This window comes from Python bivittatus, unplaced genomic scaffold, assembly GCF_059951505.1.
Source record: "Python bivittatus isolate LINGU-HERP-01145 unplaced genomic scaffold, Pbiv_v1 ctg000700_np1212, whole genome shotgun sequence".
Lineage (NCBI taxonomy): Eukaryota > Metazoa > Chordata > Lepidosauria > Squamata > Pythonidae > Python > Python bivittatus.
In genome coordinates this window covers 19,872,733-19,892,004 of record NW_028277098.1, presented here as the reverse complement: position 1 = coordinate 19,892,004, position 19,272 = coordinate 19,872,733, and the positions used below count along the sequence as shown (strand labels likewise).

Genomic DNA, 19,272 nt, shown 5'->3' with positions numbered 1-19,272 from the left:
AAAAACTGGCAAAGAAGCTACACACGTGAGTTACATCTATACAGGGAGGAAAAATAATCTATCCTCAACAGTCAGTCAAAAGAACAAGGCTGGTCGAAGGTTCACACGCTTTTCTTATTGGTGAGAAAATGTATTACAATTATAAGACATTCTTATAAGCATTGTAGAACACAGTAACTATTGTACAGGCATACCATATACATATGCAAAAATCCAGATGACCATTAGTTGGCAGCAAAACAAGACAGAAAATTCATATTCTTTGCTGCCATGTCATGGTCCTCTTGAGTTTTTTTCAGTGCAGGTATGGGGTGCCAATATTATAAAGGGTGGAATATTGGGAAGATGATTTTCAAATCTTTAAAAGAGGGAGCAATCTTCAAAGAATTAGAGGGCATTTTGATAGGAACTAGGAGGGAGATTATACATCATACATTCATCCATACCTGGCTGGCAGGCCATATTCAACAGGGTAAATCAATGTTTATGCAGATCTGTCTCAATAATCAGATCTTGAAAGTCCATATACTGCAAGAATAATCAGCTGCAGAGGAATTGGTTTGGAAGAATAGCATTATAGCCTTTTACTGATCAGTAGTAAAAGCAAATTAATATGGATCTATCAATACAAATAGCTAGTCATGTGTCCAAATTCCTTCTGCACATTTTTTAATTCAACATCCTTCAATTTGGTGGAAAGAATTTCATTTTGATTCCAAAGAATACAACCATAACGTCAGTCTCATGAATAGTAAGCAGGATTCTTGCACTTCAGTTATGAAGTAGCCAAATCTATGGGAATATTAATGCTAGCCAAAGCTCTGAAAAAGTCCTTTGATGTGACAGTGTTTTGACTGAATCCCCCACTGAAATAAGTCATAAATCCAAATAGGGATCTGCTTTCAAGCAGTGAATCAAATCAGATGGCTTCATAGCATTTTCTTTTTGAAAATCCAGCAGATTCTGGGAATGTTGCAGACAATATATCGTGTGGCAACTTTACTTCTAATATGAAGAATGCTGACGGGTGGCTTGAGTAGTGTGATTGGCTCTGTGATGTTAATATGACCAGCCCACCAATTAATTTTATCATCATATTAAATACCTTTGGAGGGGCAAGATTCACAAGATTGTGGGTTTCATTCATTTCCTCAGCTCTCAGAAAAAACTCTGAGAGTTTTTTTCTCTCTTGTGCTAATGGGATGATATATTCTATGCTGGTCTTGAATATGGGTTCCAGGCTGATTAAAGGATTGGAAACAGATATTCCCAACATGCAGATATATAGGCAAACAAGAATACATTTATTTCTGATTTATTGCAGAAAAGCTAAGAAGCCATTGTAAAAGAAATTCCAGTGATTGCTGTATATCAACTGCAAATTCTATTTATACTGCATTCAATGTTCAAAAAGTTTGTTCCTCTTTCTCCTGCCTGCTCTATATAATGTGCTGGAAGTGACTCTCATCTGGGAGGAAGTGGGGAGCTTCCATCTGTTTCTTGTTTTACTAATGGCAAGAATTGTATCAGCTGTTTGTTCTAGCACTTACACTCAAAGAACAATTCAATGGTCATCCTTCAGTGGTGATCCTGCTGAGTTTTAGCAACAAAATCTTGGGAATGCTGAAGGGCCATAAATGGGTGCTTGAGAGCCATTTGTGGGTTATTCTTTTCTGCTTAATGTGTTAACTTAGCCAGTTGTTTAACTGGGATTCAACAAACCATGACCTACCATGATATTTGAATCACGTAAATTGATGTGCTAGACTGCCATCTGATTTCTTTATGCACAGCGATCGTTTTTGACAGCTCCACAGCTATAATAAAAATGGCAATAACACAAATACTGCACAATACCATTCACTGCCATGATGACACCACAGTAGTTACACGTGTGCCAAGACGTCTTCATGCAAATGCTGTCATTATATCCTTGCATCTTGACATCTGACACAAGTGTGTTAGCCATGGCATTTGTGTGATGACATCCAAGTCTGGAAACCAGATTCTCTTGAAGGAGGAAATGCATAAATCATTCACTGTACTTGAATACAATACAGAGATTGAGATTATGTTAATCTTGATTTGGGAGACCGTTTGGCTACTTGGATCCAATTCTGCAAATTTCTGAGAATTAACAATTTCACATCTTAATAACATGCACAAGATAATTTAACTTTAATTTCTTGTGCTGAATGTATCATTATTTTGGCATATTCCAGTATCCTAATCTTTCTCACACAAAGTTTTCTTAAAAAAGAGAGAGAGAGAGAGAGAGAGAACTCCTAAATACTATCTTATTTTAAAAGACTATCACAGTTACCAGATTACGCTAGACCAACTGTTTTGATATTAACTTGTATAGTTAACTTACTGTTTTCTTTTTAAAAATGATTCTTAATCATGACAGCTGATAATAACAACACATCTTTCTATGTTAGCTCAGAGGTAGTGGCCGATTTGTGGCTTTGGGATTGTGATATCTTCATTCTAAAAGACTAAATAGTCCCCTCACCCCTTACCCCCCCCCCCCCCGGGAAATAATTTCTTTCTCCAAAGCATAAGAGATGCCTCCTGCTCTCATTTAGCTTACTCGGGCCCAACAGTAAATTAACACATGGTAAAATATTTTTTTTCTTTAAAGGAAGTAGGAAAATATGGCAAGAAAAAGAGCAAACTTCTTAACCATGCTGGCTGGTAAATCTACAGTTTTGGCCATACAAAGCAGAAGCATAAGATTCCAGTAGGCTTTTGGTATTATTACACTTACAGCAATACTCTCATAGTTCCTTTCTTTTGGTATGGTCTTCTTCCATTCTTGGTTGGCATATAAGACTACACTGGAAGAGACCAAACAGCCGCAGGGCAGGAAAACCACCTCCTTTGCCACAGTGGACAAAAATTACACATGCCAAGGAGAACTGGAGGGATTTATTAAAGGGTCCTCCATAATACATCAATTAGGTTTTTATTGGAAAATGAACATGGGATTCAGATCGCATTAAGAAAGATGGTTCTAGTCCCATCCCTATCTGTTGGCCATCACCTATTCTGAAGTCTTCAGTTGACCCAGCCTTCACACTATCCTTATGGGGGCTGCATCTCTGTAGAGAAGAAGTTCCCCTCTTTTCATTGACTGCCTCCATGAGCTGAGGTCTTAAATTCCCAAGTACATTAGGCTGTCTTTTCCTCTGCAGAGACATTTCCAACACGCAGACCATTTGAAGGCAAATGGGACACACAGAGTTTGGGCCAGCAGACACTGCCCAGTTTTCTCTCTCTGCCCTTTTGGATTGTATGGAAACTAACAGCTTAAAGAAGGTTAGTATTTACAAGTAGTTCTTGTTTAATGATTGACTCATTTAGTGACTGTTCACAGTTATGACGGGGATGAAAAAAGTAACTTTGTGACCAGCCCTCACATTTACGACCTTCACAGGTCTGTAAAGCAAAGAACAGCTGAAGTAAGAATGTAAGCACAGTCACAGTTTCACTTAGCAACCACTTTGCTTAATGACCAAGTTGCCAGTCCCAATTGTGGTTGCTAAACAAGGACTACCTGTATTTTATTTACATTTGGGGAATTAGTGTGTCTGTTCAGAATCCATGGATGGGATTAAAAAAAAAAAAAGCAATTGGACAAAAGGAAAAAAAGAGGAGTCTGTTGTCAGATATACTCACAATTGAATTATATGGAACATCCCAAGCTGCTGCCAGCATCTCAAGCTGAAGGCAGATTCTTATGTCCTAACAACTTCCTTAGTCCCTTTTTACTAAAAATTCCAAAGGCTCAACATGGGATCTTCTGCACGTAAAACTAAGCAATGTAATACTAGGCTATAAAGTATCCTCAAAGCAATGATACTTAAATATTCATTTATTTACTGATGTCAAAGAAGCAGTGCTTTTTCTTATTTATTAAAAGGGCTATGCATACTTCAAAAACAATTTGCAGAAAGTGCTTCAGACTTCATACAAACGTGAACACTACATCTCTCTGCCATTCATTACAGCAGGCGCATTCTTTTAGGTTCCTGTCCGGAGAGGTGTTGCTCTTGCTTGAGCGCCAAAGCAGGTCTTCCAAATCATTTCCGAAATGGGCAGAGTCCCATTTATTACATTCAAAGCCCACATTGCTTCCAGGCCCTACTGCTTTGAGCATGCAGACCTCATTCCCATGCCCTTTTAATTGTTTGTTGCAATAATCAACTTATAGAGCCAGCAAGTAGACCATATTTCATCTTATGGCCTCAAATCCAGAGTCTGCATTCAATGATCCTTTTAAACCCAAACTTCTAGTTCTCTAGAAAACTTCAAACAAGCAAGAGATATGTAGGATTAAGAAATATGTCCCTGTTCTACAATCACCTTCTCCTTAGCAGACAGTTTACAGACACAGATTATTAAGATTAAAACTACTTAAGATAAAAACATGCACATTTCTTCCATGTTGCAAAAAGGGGAGGTTTGCTCCAAGATTTTTAAAATATACAAGTCAGCAAAAAAATAGGAAGCCATTTCTCAAAAGGAGTGGCTTAGCAGTGAGGGAGGAAAAATCTATCTTCCTTTCCTTATAGGGCTTTTCCTCTCACCTCCTTGCAAAGGACAAGTAAAGAATTGCAGGACCCACACAACATACCAGGCATATTTCTGTGTCAGCTGCCAGACCAGAAAGAGAGAGAGAAAAAGATATCAGTGTTTGGCCACTGAAAAGTTTTTTTAGACTGGACCTTGGTTCTTTTCACTGCCAAAGTTAAGGGTGTGCAATGAGGGCATTGGGATCATATTGCTCTCTAATCCGTGGGACTCAAGACCATGTCTGCAGGAGAAACCAACTAGAATTTATTTCAAATATCCTCCCTTTGTTTTATAATTTGATCATCTATTCTGAGTAGATAAGATGTCTAGGAATTCTGCCTAAACTGCTTTGAATTACATCTGAGAAAAAGGTTAGATACTGTATCAATGTAATCCGAAAAGAACAATTGTAACTGTAATAAACATAATCAATCAGCACATGCTACCTCAATGTTTCTATTGTAAAGTTCACTGAATACTGTCTTTTCATTGTTTTTTATTAAATTTAAATCTGCTATGCATTAAACAATACATCCTAATAAAACTGTTATGTTATTCATCAACTAGAGCGAAGTTGAATAAAGCAGTCTATTCATGTATCCTTGGCAACTGATTCCATATTACAAAAGTAGCCCACAAAAAAGTTGTTAGAATAAGCATACAGGTCTACTTTTCCAAGAAAAGATGAGAAAGTACATCAAATGTGTCTACATATATTTGTACCAGTTGTTTTATGAAAATGAAGCATTATGCACAAGGGTCCAGACTAGAGACCTGAAATGTATGTGAATTCCCAAAACATTCTCTCAGTGGGAATTCTTATATGGTGGTATCATCAACCTCTGACATCATTCATCACAGGATGTTGCAGAGATATTTCTAAATCACTCCAGTTTTACAGCACTATATACACTTCACTTACATAAAACCAGCATCACTTATTCAACAGAGTTGCATTCATATTAACAAGAATAATATCACACTGCATATATGCAATTATATTTCTGTGACAGTTTAGAAATTTCTCCAGATTTATCAGAGCTTATTTTAGGTATAAGATTATAATAATTGGGATTTACTAAGTTTTAAAAGAAAATCATTAGACTTGCCTGGAAAACTGCTTTTAAGTAAAATCATGCATAATCAATCTAATATTAAAACAAACATAATTTACATTTGTTTTTAAAGTATTTTTTTTATACTAGAGGCTATTCTACCTTGGCTTTATTTACATAAATTGTATATATTGCATCTTTATTTTTCTGTGTTCTCCCACCACCGCATGGGAGCCAATTTATATCTAATTTATATCTTGGAGGTCTTGTTAACCACAACAAAGGGAAAAGTTTAAAAAAAAAGTTTAAAAAATGCAACTTTTAACCTATGCCTTTCGGAAATGCCAAATGAGTTCTCACTCCTATTTAATTTTAATACCTGCTAAAGTGATCAAAAGTTTGACTGTACTTCAAATAGTCACCACAGTTCAGAAAAGTATCTGAGGACTTTTCTGGGAAAAGAAACAAAGAACAGTATGTCTGGAGATTTCTTTTTGGCATTCTAGAAAAAAGGCAGATATTTGGAGGAGATGCAGGGATTTGTCAAAAGCTTGATTTTTAATCACTCTGTCAAATTGTCATCAGACTGCAGCGTTCCAATATATGTCTACCCAGAGGGCAGTTTCAACAGAACATTCTTCCACATTGCATACTTCAGTGAATTACAACCCTAGAAGGATCAACATCACACAGCAAAACTACTGTTTGCCTATTTTCAACCATCTGAACTGCACTGGGAGAACAGCAAAATTCACTCCATTTGAAAAGTGCTGTTTAACCTCTGATTTCCCAGGGAAGAGATGCAGAGCAAACCAGTTGGCCAGGGACAGGCGTCTCCAAATCATGTTTAGATCTTGAAAGAAAGGAACGTTAAGGGAACAGTAGCTGTATTTTTCTCCTCCACACATCCCTTCTCTGAAAGCTTTTCTTGGCAGGAAGCAAGAAAATAGTAATTCTACCCCTGCCTCTGAGCTGAAAGTGTGGCTTGATTTCTGTGCCCACTGCTTTATTTCAGAGCAGGCCAGCAGGGGGCAGATAGACGGACTGAGGTGAGTGAGGCTACAGTCCAAGAGGTGATCAGGAACCCAGAGGCTGAACGGGAATGCTCAGAAAGCATCTTGCTCATCTCCTTCGTGCTTAGCAGTTGAGCCACAGCGAAGCATCCGATTCACAAAAGCAAGAAGCACTTTTGGGGGGGGGGATTGTTTCAATGGAGCAACAGTCCAGACATTATGTCCCCATTGCTTGGGGATATAAAAGCTGTGGGAAGGAAGGAAGGAAGGAAGGAAGGAAGGAAGGAAGGAAGGAAGGAAGGAAGGAAGGAAGGAAGGAAGGAAGGAAGGAAGGGGAAGGAAAGAGCATTTACACTATGCAATCACTTCAACAGATTGCACTGGACAAGAGAAATTAACAAAGAATGTGGTCACAATGCAAATCTGTGGAGAAGGGAAGGAAGAGATATAAGCAAATTGCTGTAATATCAGAACATGGAGAGAGCCCTTCATGTTCCTCAGGAGCCCTTCCCATCATGGATCCCAGGTATCTGGTTTAGAATGAATTCAGCTTATTATACATGAGTCTGTGCCAGAATGTTCTCCAAATAAGTACCCCCCTCCCAGTAGGAAAAAATAAATAAATTTTATTCTTATCATGTCCTTCTCCCAATCTCCCTTCTCTCTTTTTTAAAAAATGGTCTTCTTATTTAGGTTCAACATCTGCAGCTCCAGAAACTGCACGTTAACATGTGCCCACCTAAGGGACCATTCATTCCATTCAGCTCCTTCTGCCAAAGATGCACCTAAGGGGAGGGGAAAGGGAGGAGTTTCTTGCTCCTCTGTGCATTGCCCTCCTGTTTCAGTTTTGCCACGTAAGCTGGCTAGCGTCAACTGGGACTTTGGGGCAGGGGTAGGCAGTCAGAGACTGGGGGCAGGTAAGGTAATATTTGAAATGGATTAAATTCTCTGGCTCTCTGAATGTGAAGACCTTAGGCTTCTTCTGAAGTCTTCTTGTCAGCTACCCAGCACGCACCTGATGAGCATCTTTGCATCATTCAAAAGTTCTCAAACAAATCAATAACAGATCAAGCAGGGAATTATTTGCTATTTGAGGTAAATTCAAGACATTTCAGGATCTAAATTCAGGATCTAAGGTAGAAAGAGCTCTCAGTCAATCTGAAATAATTTCCTTTTTAAAAAAGTCTGTGGACTTTGTAGTCATAGTGTGGTCCATCTATTTAAGTGTACCAAGCCTTCCCCTCTGCCCCTCCTTCCTCTTCTTTCAAGTCTATCTTTTAAGTTCACTTTGGCCAAATGTATGTGAACTCATTCAGTTTAATAACTTCAACAAGTTCAAGGAAGGAGGTGGCGGGAAGGAATTTGTGCAAGCCATTTCTTTACCAGTTTCAAAACTAGTCAACCACACAAAAAAGTAGTTTTGTTCACAAGGTTCATTGCCGTCTTCCCCAGTTTCAGCACCTTTCCATTACTGCACTCATCAACCCACCTCTTTCCCATTCTCACTTTGCCCCACAGCACTTTTAAAGCTGGGGGTGGGGGCAGGGGGAAGAGATGGTATTCCAAACTCACAGCCCAATCCTATGGATGTCTACTGAGAAATAAACTTTGTTGAATTTAGTTGGATGAGCAGGACTGGTGAGAATGTGGATTTCCTTAGGCTTTTCTTCCCAACATCTTCCCATATATGAAGTTAAGGAGCTCTTAATTTGAGCTAGGGATCAGCCGAGGCCAGTGGCTCCGATGACCGGCTCAACCATCATGAGAGAAAAGAAATCCCTGGAGCATGCACAGAGTGCTCTCCCCCAAATCACTGATCAGCTCCCAGAATCACCGCCATTCATTTCAGGGAATGTGATAAGGGGGAGGCAGCCTCGATCCCCATCTCACTTGTGCTAAGGTCACCTTAGAAATCAGGGGCTGTGACCTGCCTGATGCCGCCCCAGCCCACACAACTCTCCAGCCAGGGCAGGCCAGCCTTAGGGGTCCTTCTCCCTCTCTTACCTCCTCTGACCCCCGCAGCTTGGAGCAGAAGCACTGACGAGACGAGAAGAGCGGGGAAAGCCGAGTCCCAGAACCACCGTTTCGTTTTCCACCTGGTGGACCACTGCCGACTCCTCTCCATGGTTCGCCCCACACCGGGCGCGCGAACGGCGACCCACCCGCCCCCGTCGGGGCCCCTTCGCCCCCCGCGCTTCTCTTCGCACGGCTCGCCCGCCGCCGCCGCCGCCGCCGCCGCCTTGTCCCACTTGTATTCCGAGAGACGGCCGGCCTCGTCTCCTTCAGGGACCCATCGAATCAAAGGAAAACTACGCTCACAAATGCCCCAAGTGCCGGCTGCGGAGGTGGGGGCGGCTTTGGATCGTCGCTGCCGGTTCGTGGGTTTGCAGCGCCCGGGTCCAGCCCCTCCGATCCGTCCTCGCCTGTGCCCGGCCTTCAGACTGAAGGGAGGAGAGGGGCTTCAATCCAAACGCGAGGAGCGCAGCATCTCCACTAAAGGCTGCATCCCGCAAAGGGGGCTGGCCAAGAGGCGCACCGGGAAAGCAGCAGCAGTAGCGAAGAGGGAGCGAGCGAGAGGGCGGGCGGCCAGACCCCTCCTCCGCCCCTGCCCTTCCATTCTGTCCCCCCTCCTCTCACCCTCTAGGGAAACTAAATTGACAGGGAGGATGCCCGGCACAAACCAATGGAAGGTTTCCTTAGAACTCCAAGCCACGCCTGCTGGCCGCCCCTCCCCTCTCCTCACGAACTCTCGACCCCGAGTTCCAAAGAAGAACGTTCAGGTGATCCGGAATAAAGAGGTGCCACGGCTGGAGTATTGCTACGGCCCTCCCAAGGAATGGGAACTGCCTTGGCTGGGGAGTGGGAGACCGCAAGGGACCCCCAGGCGCTCTTCCCAGGATGAAGACCTTAAGTCAACGTGAGGCAAAGCAGAGTCGTCCTCTTGAGATTCATCCCCACAACCGCCGCTGCCTACTTTTTATTCAGGGTTGGCCATGGTCAAGGAAAAAGCCAGCCTCCTAGGCACCAGGAGATGGTTATGACTTTTTGCAGATCCTCAGGCAAGTGGCTAATGAAAAGATTCCTTGAATCCCAGCTGGAAACTGCTTTCTGTATTTGAGGTCGTACATGTGACTGAATCTTAAAGAAAGTGCTTCTGAGCATGCACCCTCTTGCTGAAGTAACTATAGGAACCAGTCTCCACATGTCAGATTAGGGGGATAGGAAGATGTGACACAATACACAGCAAGCCTCGAAGTAGAAGCTCGTAAGCAGTAGTTTCTAAACTCCAACAGAACTTTGAGAAAGTGCCCAAATGCTTAGCCTTAAACTGCCCTTAGCTGCAGATGCTTCAGAAAATTAGGTGGACATGTGTACATGCACGCTTGCGTACCCATAAGTGTTCTCCTGATCACTAGAAGGTCCAAGAAAGTAATGGAGATGTGCTGAGGCAGTTGACAGATAGGATCTAATATTTCAGCCTCAGCTGTTTATCAGTAACATGGGAAGAACCCACTGAAATCCTAACACCGCGATTAGGAAATAAGTCCCACTGAATTCAGTGCAATTGATTTGTTGTATTGCTTTGGATGACTGTAGGGAAGCACAACATAAGAACGGCAATGCAATTAATGTACACCAGATTCCAAAGACAATAGAAAAACATAACCCCATCTGAGCCTATTCAGCAAGTAGTCCCATTGAACTCATTTGGGTTAATATTCTGAGCTTAAAATGGCCTTTTTCTTCTTCTTAGTAGTGTAAGTCTCCTGTTATCCATATTATAAGCAATAGGCTATATAACATTTACGTTGCCTGAATGTATGTGTTTGTGTAATGGAAAACTGAGGCTGATCTTGGGAGCCAGTATGGCCTAGTGGTTGAGGCATTGGAATGGGATGGGGGAAATTCAGATTCAAGTCCATGCTAAGCCATGAAAAGTTACTGGGCAATTTTAGGCCAGTCTTTCTGAGTCCAGCTTACCTCACAGGGTTGCTATTGTGGGGATAAAATGCATGTAGAACCCCATGTAACCTGCCTTAAGCTTTTGGAGGAACTACAGGACAGAAATGAATGTATAAATATGAATAAATGCACACAGATAAGTAGGTGTAGAGGTGTTTGTACCTCTACTAGTATTCTGTACTCTGAATACCATTCAGATATACTGTCCCTAAAAGTTCAACACAACCATGTCCCTCATCCATGTTGTTAGGGTAAGGTGAAGGAGCTGCTGAAGAGGGATGATTTGGGATGGTTAAGGATGTCAAAATGAGAGACTGATGGATCTGGTCCATAGGCACAATTCACTAAGACTGCTTTCTCCAACTTGTGCCCTCTTGATATATTATCCAAGGAAATTGTGTAGTGTGTCCTGCACTGAGGGGCAGACAAAACATTAAAACAACAGATCTTCTTCAAGTGACATTTCATTGATGTGATACTTATGGTAGCTTTCTTTTAAATGTGTGATTTATAATTATAATCAGTAATGATATAGATCTGTTGCAGATCTATACGAAACCGCGTGGAATCTATGCCTTCCTTTGGTAATTATAAAAGTGCATTTTACTGCTGTATCTACAGTTCTTTTCAGATGGAAATGGGATTACTTTTATGGAAAAAAATGTTTGACTGGGTTATGTCCCAATATGAAGTCTTTGCCACAGGGGTCCCATACCATAAATGATTTGCAATATCCAAGTAGGTTAATGTGTGATCCTAGAACTTAAAAAAGAGGAAAGTTGTTCATTGGAGAGACTTCTAGAATAAACGATCAGATCAGAAATCACAAAACTACAGACCATTTGGGAAGATCAGGTAAGTATCCCCAAGATTTACTGATTTTTTTTTTCCTCCTTACATTAAAATTTTGCATCTCCTTGAAAAATATTTCTGCAGAAGGTTGGTTAGAAAATAACAATCAACAAAACTGAACCAAAAAAAAAAGTTTATTTGGAGCCTAGCCACCTTTCCTTTCTCCCCAGCCATGGATGTTTAAGTGCTTTCAGCAAGATGCAAAATAGTTGAGCAAATTCCCTGCTTGGGTCATATGTTTCAAGGAAACAGACAAAAAGGCAGAAACACATAATCGCTTCAGCAGCCTAGTGCAGAAAGGGAGAGAAAGAGCAAGAGAGCTGTCTCTTGGTTGGAAGTCCCTCTGTGATTTGTGCTCATTCGATATGCAGAATGTGTGTTTGTAACCCACATTATCCAGAATGAGAAAAAGAATTCAGCAAGAAGTAATCAAGTTGCAAAACACAGGCATGCATGCACGCACGCGCACACACACACACACACACAGAGAGCATTAGACAAAGTGAGGTCTCCTGAACCACCTATTCAAGGTCTGCAATCAGCAGGATTTAGCATTTATGATAACTAACTGGGTTATGCCCACTGTTTTCTCATATTTGATTGCGAATAAAGTTTCATTTCTGCCAAAATCATCACAGTCCCTGTTCAAGCATCCTGCATCATGTCCCAGAGAAAAGAAATGAAAGCACTTTATTAAACTAGACTCACCAATCCCAGTCTTCAGTTAAGAAGGTTCAGAGTTTATCCATTTTTTAAAAGTCTATTTTTTCAATTCATAAGAAACGACATGATACATATCCCACTGGCACAGGTTTCATAGTATTTTACAACAGGAGACAAATTATGCCCAAGTTGAAGCATTATTATGATGTGAGTAAATGACTACATGATAGGTTTAGGAGATTTCTATTAATTTAGTATGCTAACTTTTCAGGGGTTCTCTTTGTTTTATCTTCTATTTTTTCTTTTTGTTCTATTTGAGATTACAATTTCATAATTAATTAATTTGTTGGATCTGCTTTTCTTTTTTTTGTATACTGTTCTGTTTTTCTCTTCTAAAAATGTCAATAAAAATTATTTTTTTAAAAAAAAAGTGGGTTAAGAGCTTTATTTGAAAAGCCTAAATAGCTCAGTGAGGGTTAAAGCTACAGTTTAAGCACATTTACTAGAAGGTCAGTTCCACTGAGGTCAAAGAAATTTAGAGGATTGAGCTGTGGGGCTGCAAGAATCTCAGCTTTTGGTTTCATTTCTAAAGAACAATGCAGTCCGTGGTCGTATTAGAGCAGGATTTAGATCTGACATCGAAATAACCAATGATCTTTTTGTAGATGTTTTGCAGAGAACTATTAGAGCTTACACCCAAAAAACATCATACAGTTATTGGATGGTAAAAAAAAAAAAAAAAAAGATGGCAAAAGCCATGCAAAATCTAAGACATTTTTGACATCTGCCTATACTGTTCTTTGGGATTTATATTTTCTTTTGATTTTAAGCATGGCTGTTATTATTATCTTGGTTGATTCTGGAAATTAATCGCATTTATGCTTTGCATTGCTTCAGTAAGATGCCTTTGTTATTCTCTTGTGAGAATTCTCTGCATTAAGGAAATGTCTGTGATATGTTTATAAAATATATACAGTATGTAACAAGAGGAAACCAGCTAAATCCAGTATATACCACTTTTGGGGTAGGGGGTAAAATTCACACCCTACCTTAGAATGGCTTGGGTTAGTCTCTCCCCCAATATTAGAAACATTTTGTGACATCAGCCACCAGACTTTTCCCATACACTAGCATAAATTGAATTCTATTTATAAGGGCTATTAGCACATAATGGTAGATTCAGGGGGGGAAATGTGAGACATTCTTTTAGTAGCATCAAATTCTGTACGCTTACTTCTTTCTAATAGTAATCAAACACTTAAGGACATATTTTTGGTCTATTTTTTGGGTTTCCAGTGAGAAGTCGTCGATGATATTTATAATATGACATGATTGCTGCTTAGAATGCCTTTATTTCAGAAGAATAATGTCTCTATGTGCTTGATCATTCCTAATTGTTTAATTGTTGTCTCCTGCATGCAGCAAGAAAATGTGACATGACATGTTCATAAAGCATATATCCCATTTAAGAGCTTAGCTCAGATTTTTCTTGGTCCATATCTAAGCTTTACAATAAATTAATCCTTATACTTATCAAGATGTTCTTTTTGTTTGCTTGCAAATTATTTTACCTCATTAGGCTTTAAATCTGCCTTTCCGGAGGGCCACTGACTAAACAGGACAGTGTGATATTCACAATACAGTTTTCGAGACATAAGCAGATGAGTCGCTTGGTTAAAACGTTTGGTTGTTTCTACGCTCGACACAGATGGGGCATTGTTGTATTTTCAGGCGGTGGGGGAAGGGTTAAAGAGTAATGAGTGGAGAATGCTTTTCTTCTTCTTGGACTGAAGAAGCTCATCCTGGCTCTTCCACATTCTTTTGCTTGCAAACCCTGACAAGAAGACACAGATTTACTATATTCTTGCTGCTCAAGTCATATGCTTATTTACTTAGGAGCACATGCCCCGCTGAATTCAATGGGTCTTGCTTTCAGGCAAGCGTGCCTAGCAGTCCCACCGTAACTGAAAATTCTTGTCCGAGACTGAGAAATGACAACACCTACTTGACAAACTAATTCCAGTCTCCTCTGAATATAAATCATGGATTAAAATAAAAATCAAAGAAAAGGAGAGCAAAAAGGCTTCGGCATTCAAGAATCATTCCCAGTATTAAGTAGAGGGTTAACCCCTTTGGAAAAGAATCAGATTACTGAAATCAGATTACTGAAAAGATAGTAATTAATTTGGCTTTACACAAATCTCAGTTCATTTTTTTAAAGTTTTTGTTTTAAAAGTTTTGTTTAAGAGCCACTGAAGACCTGCAGATGAAGATCTGAGAGACATTTATTGATGACATTACCATAATAGGTAACAATATTTACCTGCTTTATTACAATATCTCAAGACATCCTACAGCACTGCTGAAGTAGGTAGTGGTGATGGTTGGGAAAATATCATACCACAATGCAAATAAATGGCTTGAAATATTACAAGGAGTGAGGGAGAATTCGCTATCAATTTGCCACTGTTTGGGGGAACAACATTGTTTATCATTTTTAGCTCTGCCATAAAAGTGTGTTCACAGCGACTTTAAAATCTGCTGCTCTCTTACCCTTTTTCATTTCTTTTTCTGTTCTATGAATCCTACTGCAGTATTTTAAAGCCAGGGATCAATTTTTAGAGCCAGCAGGTATTTCTCTGTTAATTAAGCGAGACAAGAAGACCAGGGTCCTGGGATTGACCAATAGACCAGTTAATCTAGAGACTGCGGATGAGGTTGTTCACTGTGTTCTCTCTTGCATATAAATGCATTTTGAGACCTTGGCACATACAGTTCTGGGTGAACGTAAGTTCTTCCTAGTTGAAGTTCTGCAGTTCCTAAGATGCAGACATTCAGGCTTCATTAAGCCAATACCAGAACTAGAAGTCTCACAGGCAGTGATTCAAGAACACAACTCATTAATAACTTATGTTTAGTGCAAGAACTAGAAATGCCATGAAAGAATGCATGCCCTATTTATAGTGGATGCAAGGTTCAATTCTTGAACCTCTTTCTCCCATTCACATGGCATATGGGCTTTGGGGCAGGTGAAGCAGTTGCCATTTGTGCATCATTCCTGTAATGGGCCAGTCTGATCTCAAGCTGTTTGCTACCCACATTCTCAGATAGCCTTCATGTGCGCTGAAGAATAATTCCCTTTTTTGTTGCTGTTCATATCTTTCTACCTATTTCTTCTTGTGTGCTGATGATTCTTTATTTTTCCAACATTTTAACATTATTTGATTAACATTATGACCTCGTAGTTTCCATCTACTTCCTGTGTGGAAACCTTTCAAGCTTGTCATTAAATTCCAACCAAGTACTGAGACCTATATTGCTTATGTAAATTGGTAACATTTATTTATTTATTTATTTATTTATTTATTTATTTATTTATTTATTTATTAAACCAATTTATATAGCCACCCATCTCACCACAGGTGACTCTGGGCAGCATACAACAAAGCTAAAAACAATCAATGAATACATTAAAAATATATAAAGCAAAAATAAAACAGAGAATAAAAGGATTTTAAAAATAAGGGAGCCATCTTGCTAATTCCCCTGTCCCGTAGAGTCCCCAGGCCTGCTGGCATAACCAAGTCTTAAGGGACCTCTGGAAACTCAACAATGACAAGGCCAACCTCACCTCAAGGGGGAGAAGATTCCATAGCACAGGTGCCACAGCAGAAAAGGCCCACCGCCTGGGGCTCGCCATATATATGCTTTATATGCAGTTGGGAGAGCATCTTGCCCAAGGTGGTCTAAAAACATTGTATGTATGTATATATATATGTACTACGCTTATAGACCATCATAACTGAATCAACTCCCACCAGTTTACAAACAATTATAAAAAACACACAATAAAATCAAATAAGCAGCATAATGTAACAATAAAATAAATATCACAGATGATATAGAGATCATTTTCATACCTGAAGCTCAAAGTATTTTTAGCTATGATTGCTAGAACACTTCTTCCATTCTTAAAAAACAACTTGTTTAATAGAACTAGAGATGCTTAAAAGAGATTCAAATTCCTCAGACGTCTACCTTGCTGAACATCAAGATGCACGATTACCATGAGTTTGAAGCCCATTTACAACAGAGAGATGGATGACTGATGGAGAGGTGTGGAGGGGGGGAGGGGGGTTCATTTACTTACACTAGCAAACAAAATACTTAATTTCCTATATAGCTAATCATTTTCTTCCCATTGGAAACTGGTATTTGGAGGTACAAGTTTCTATAAATAAGCTTTCGCTGAATCATCTTAATTGATACTTATAGACCCATGAGTCATTTTCACATATTTGATTTTTTTAAAGCTGTCAAGGCTAGCCATGAATTCCCTTAGTTAATTAGATCTATACAATACGTATATGGTAATTATACTCAGGTAATAAATCTACAGGTCCTAGTTCTATGGGAATTTCATACATGTTGCTACTGAAAGACCTATGCCTTGTCCACCGAGTATAAATCCTGCCCTGCCTTATGACAGTTTTTGACCCCTCATCCTGACAGGTCTATTTGAGAACGATGAGAAACAAAAGGGGCTCCTGCTGCAGAAAGGTGATTGCTACAGTTACTCAAGTGAGACCTCTGGCTGGCTCAGATGCATTATTTGTTCTTCTGTATCTTGCTCTTCATGTAACAGCTTTGGTTTCTTGGAACACAGAATCAAAGACCTCCTAGATATCTAACAAAAGAAACTTGGACGTTTTCTGACATGCTTTGGCTATTCCCCACTGTGCTGCTCATATTTCCTACTATAACATGGTTTAGCTTCCAGCAAAAAAATCTGGCCACATTATCAGATGTACTGCTGCATTTAACAAAGAGTCACAGGCCACAGCAAGGTGAACTCTGAACATTTTTCACCCTCTCCTTAATCAAGCTTCTAGTCTCATAGCTGCCAGGAACATCAGGCATAGATCATAGAAAATATTTAAGTATCTGCATCACTCAAGCCAATAAATGACTTCAAGGTACAGCTGTGGCTCTTCTGAGGGCTACAACTCTGAAAATGGGCTGAGGTTGAGCTTCACTAACCATCTTTAGCAGTGAGGCAGCATCTCTACAATTCCAAAGATGGCTCCCTGCAGTGGTCTGCCCACCATTGTTTCTTCACATGCATCCCTGAGCCTGGTATAGTGTCCAATGCAATACCATAAACATTGTCTTGAAAGAAACAAATCATTTCACATCACTGGGGTTGGGTGGGGGTTGGGCATTTGGATGTTTCTTTGCACTCAACAACAGTATTTCCAATTTGAAGGGGGGGGGGGAAACACAGTTCCACTGGGTTACAACTGGGGGTGGTGTTGGAAGTCTCCCCAATTGTCATTTGCAGTTTTCAAAGAAGTGTAAATGTAATCATGTTCATTATGCTGATGGCCAATATTATTCTTTCTGAATATTTCCCTTGGAACAGCTATATTACTATAGAATCAATAGTGGAGAATACATATAATTCAGGGTTGAATTATTGAGTTCTTGGCATTCTCTATGCTTGATTCTGATTTTGAAACAAAGGAAACCAAGATCAAGAATGTCAAGAACAAAATTGTAGGATCATTCTGGGAGCAACTGAGAGGAAGATAACATGCTTGCACAAGTTAGCAAAGTAAATGAATTAGGAAATGTTTGTCCTGCTGTCCATCAGTACTAAGGATGTGCCTCCTCAAACTGTTCAAAATAGTTTCCCCTTCCTGAAATCTCTTCACTTTCGGGGGGAAGGGACTTTTGACTCTCCTGCCAAATTCAAGCCAGAAATTTGAGGAAATCGGTACATAACTTCAAAACAGCATCTTCTACCTGAGAAGTAATCAATCCTGCCAGTTCCGTTAGCATGTTATCTATCACTTTTCACGTGTAGACATGCCTGGAAGACCATGCATACTGACATCCAGCCTGCATAGAGAGACCCAGAAAACAGGTTGCTTCTCTTCCTCCCATCCTCCAGAGAACCAACTTTAGCCTTTCCTGCTCTCATCTCTCCAAGTATGTTTGCTTACCACTACACTCACCTTAGCCACAGTGACTAGTAGGTGATGGGAAATGTAATCCTACATGTATGGAGGGATCAGTTTATGGGAATGCAACATAGCTGGTATGCAGCAATTAGCTTTAAATCAGGGTCATAAAGTCGAGATGGCAGTTGTGATTGAGTGATTGAAGCCCCACGCCTTTTGTACATGTGTTGGCATTGCACGTACATACCAAGTGGTGGGCCTTCAGTGTTGTGGTCATGATCACATCCTGACATTTTTGACCTCACCTTACTTAAAGCTACCTTCCTAATTCCCAGGACTGAGAACTACCCTAAATAGCAGCTCCATAGTAACAGGATACAGCTTTAGTTAGCTGGACTCATCTACCTCATCACTGTATTCAAGGAACTGTCTGCACAGCCTTTTGTGAACAGGTAGACAAGTGAGGTAAAGTTGAGTGTCATCAGCATACTGCTGAAAGTAACCTTCAGATCTCTGGATGATCATTCCAACAAATGTTATGTAGGTCTTGAACAGCAGACACCTGAGGGATCCTGCAAATACAGCACCATGCAACTGAACAGAAATTTCCCACTGCTGTTTACTGCATACCATGAACACACTTATATACACAGCAATGAAAAAAAAAATCAATATACATTTTAAAATATATAAGACCTAATCAGACATATTTTATATTATATTCATCATCAATGGATATAACTTATAAAAATATGTATTATATATTAAAATACCCACAGGCCATAGCTTTCATTCTGTAAACACAGATGAATGCATCTAGGAAAATTTATCTAAAGGAGGCAATCTCCGCACCCTTGCATCACATGATGCTTGCGCTTATGGCTTTTTTAGACTTTATGTCTCTGGGAGGCACTGCACTAGTTTCCAAATTGCTGTTGTTAAATTTGTGAATTTGGAACTTGGCCTATTATGTGTTAGAGTTGTTCCTCATATTAGTATACTTTGTACTGTAAAATTCATGGAAATCAGGCTATTGGTCTACAGAGCTGTAGAATGTTAGGTTTCAATCGATAGGAATTCCTGAATAATCAGAATATAAAATGTAGATCACCTAGATTTTTCTTAATTTTATCATTTATCTAGCCAGGAAAAAAAAAACTGCACAAAGACAATTCTCAATGTTTG

The 19,272-nt window shown here is 39.8% G+C and overlaps 1 protein-coding gene across 1 annotated transcript in view; it reads right to left on the bottom strand.

Moving 5' to 3' along the window:
• The window catches only part of COL11A1 (collagen type XI alpha 1 chain), a 246,369-nt gene extending 237,194 nt beyond the window's left edge, over positions 1-9,175 (bottom strand). The window contains exon 1 of the mRNA XM_088153779.1: positions 8,651-9,175. Within this exon, the coding sequence (XP_088009905.1) occupies positions 8,651-8,771 (121 nt within the window). The 5' untranslated portion in view covers positions 8,772-9,175. The remainder of the gene's footprint in view (positions 1-8,650) is intronic.
• Between the last annotated feature and the right edge of the window lie 10,097 nt (positions 9,176-19,272).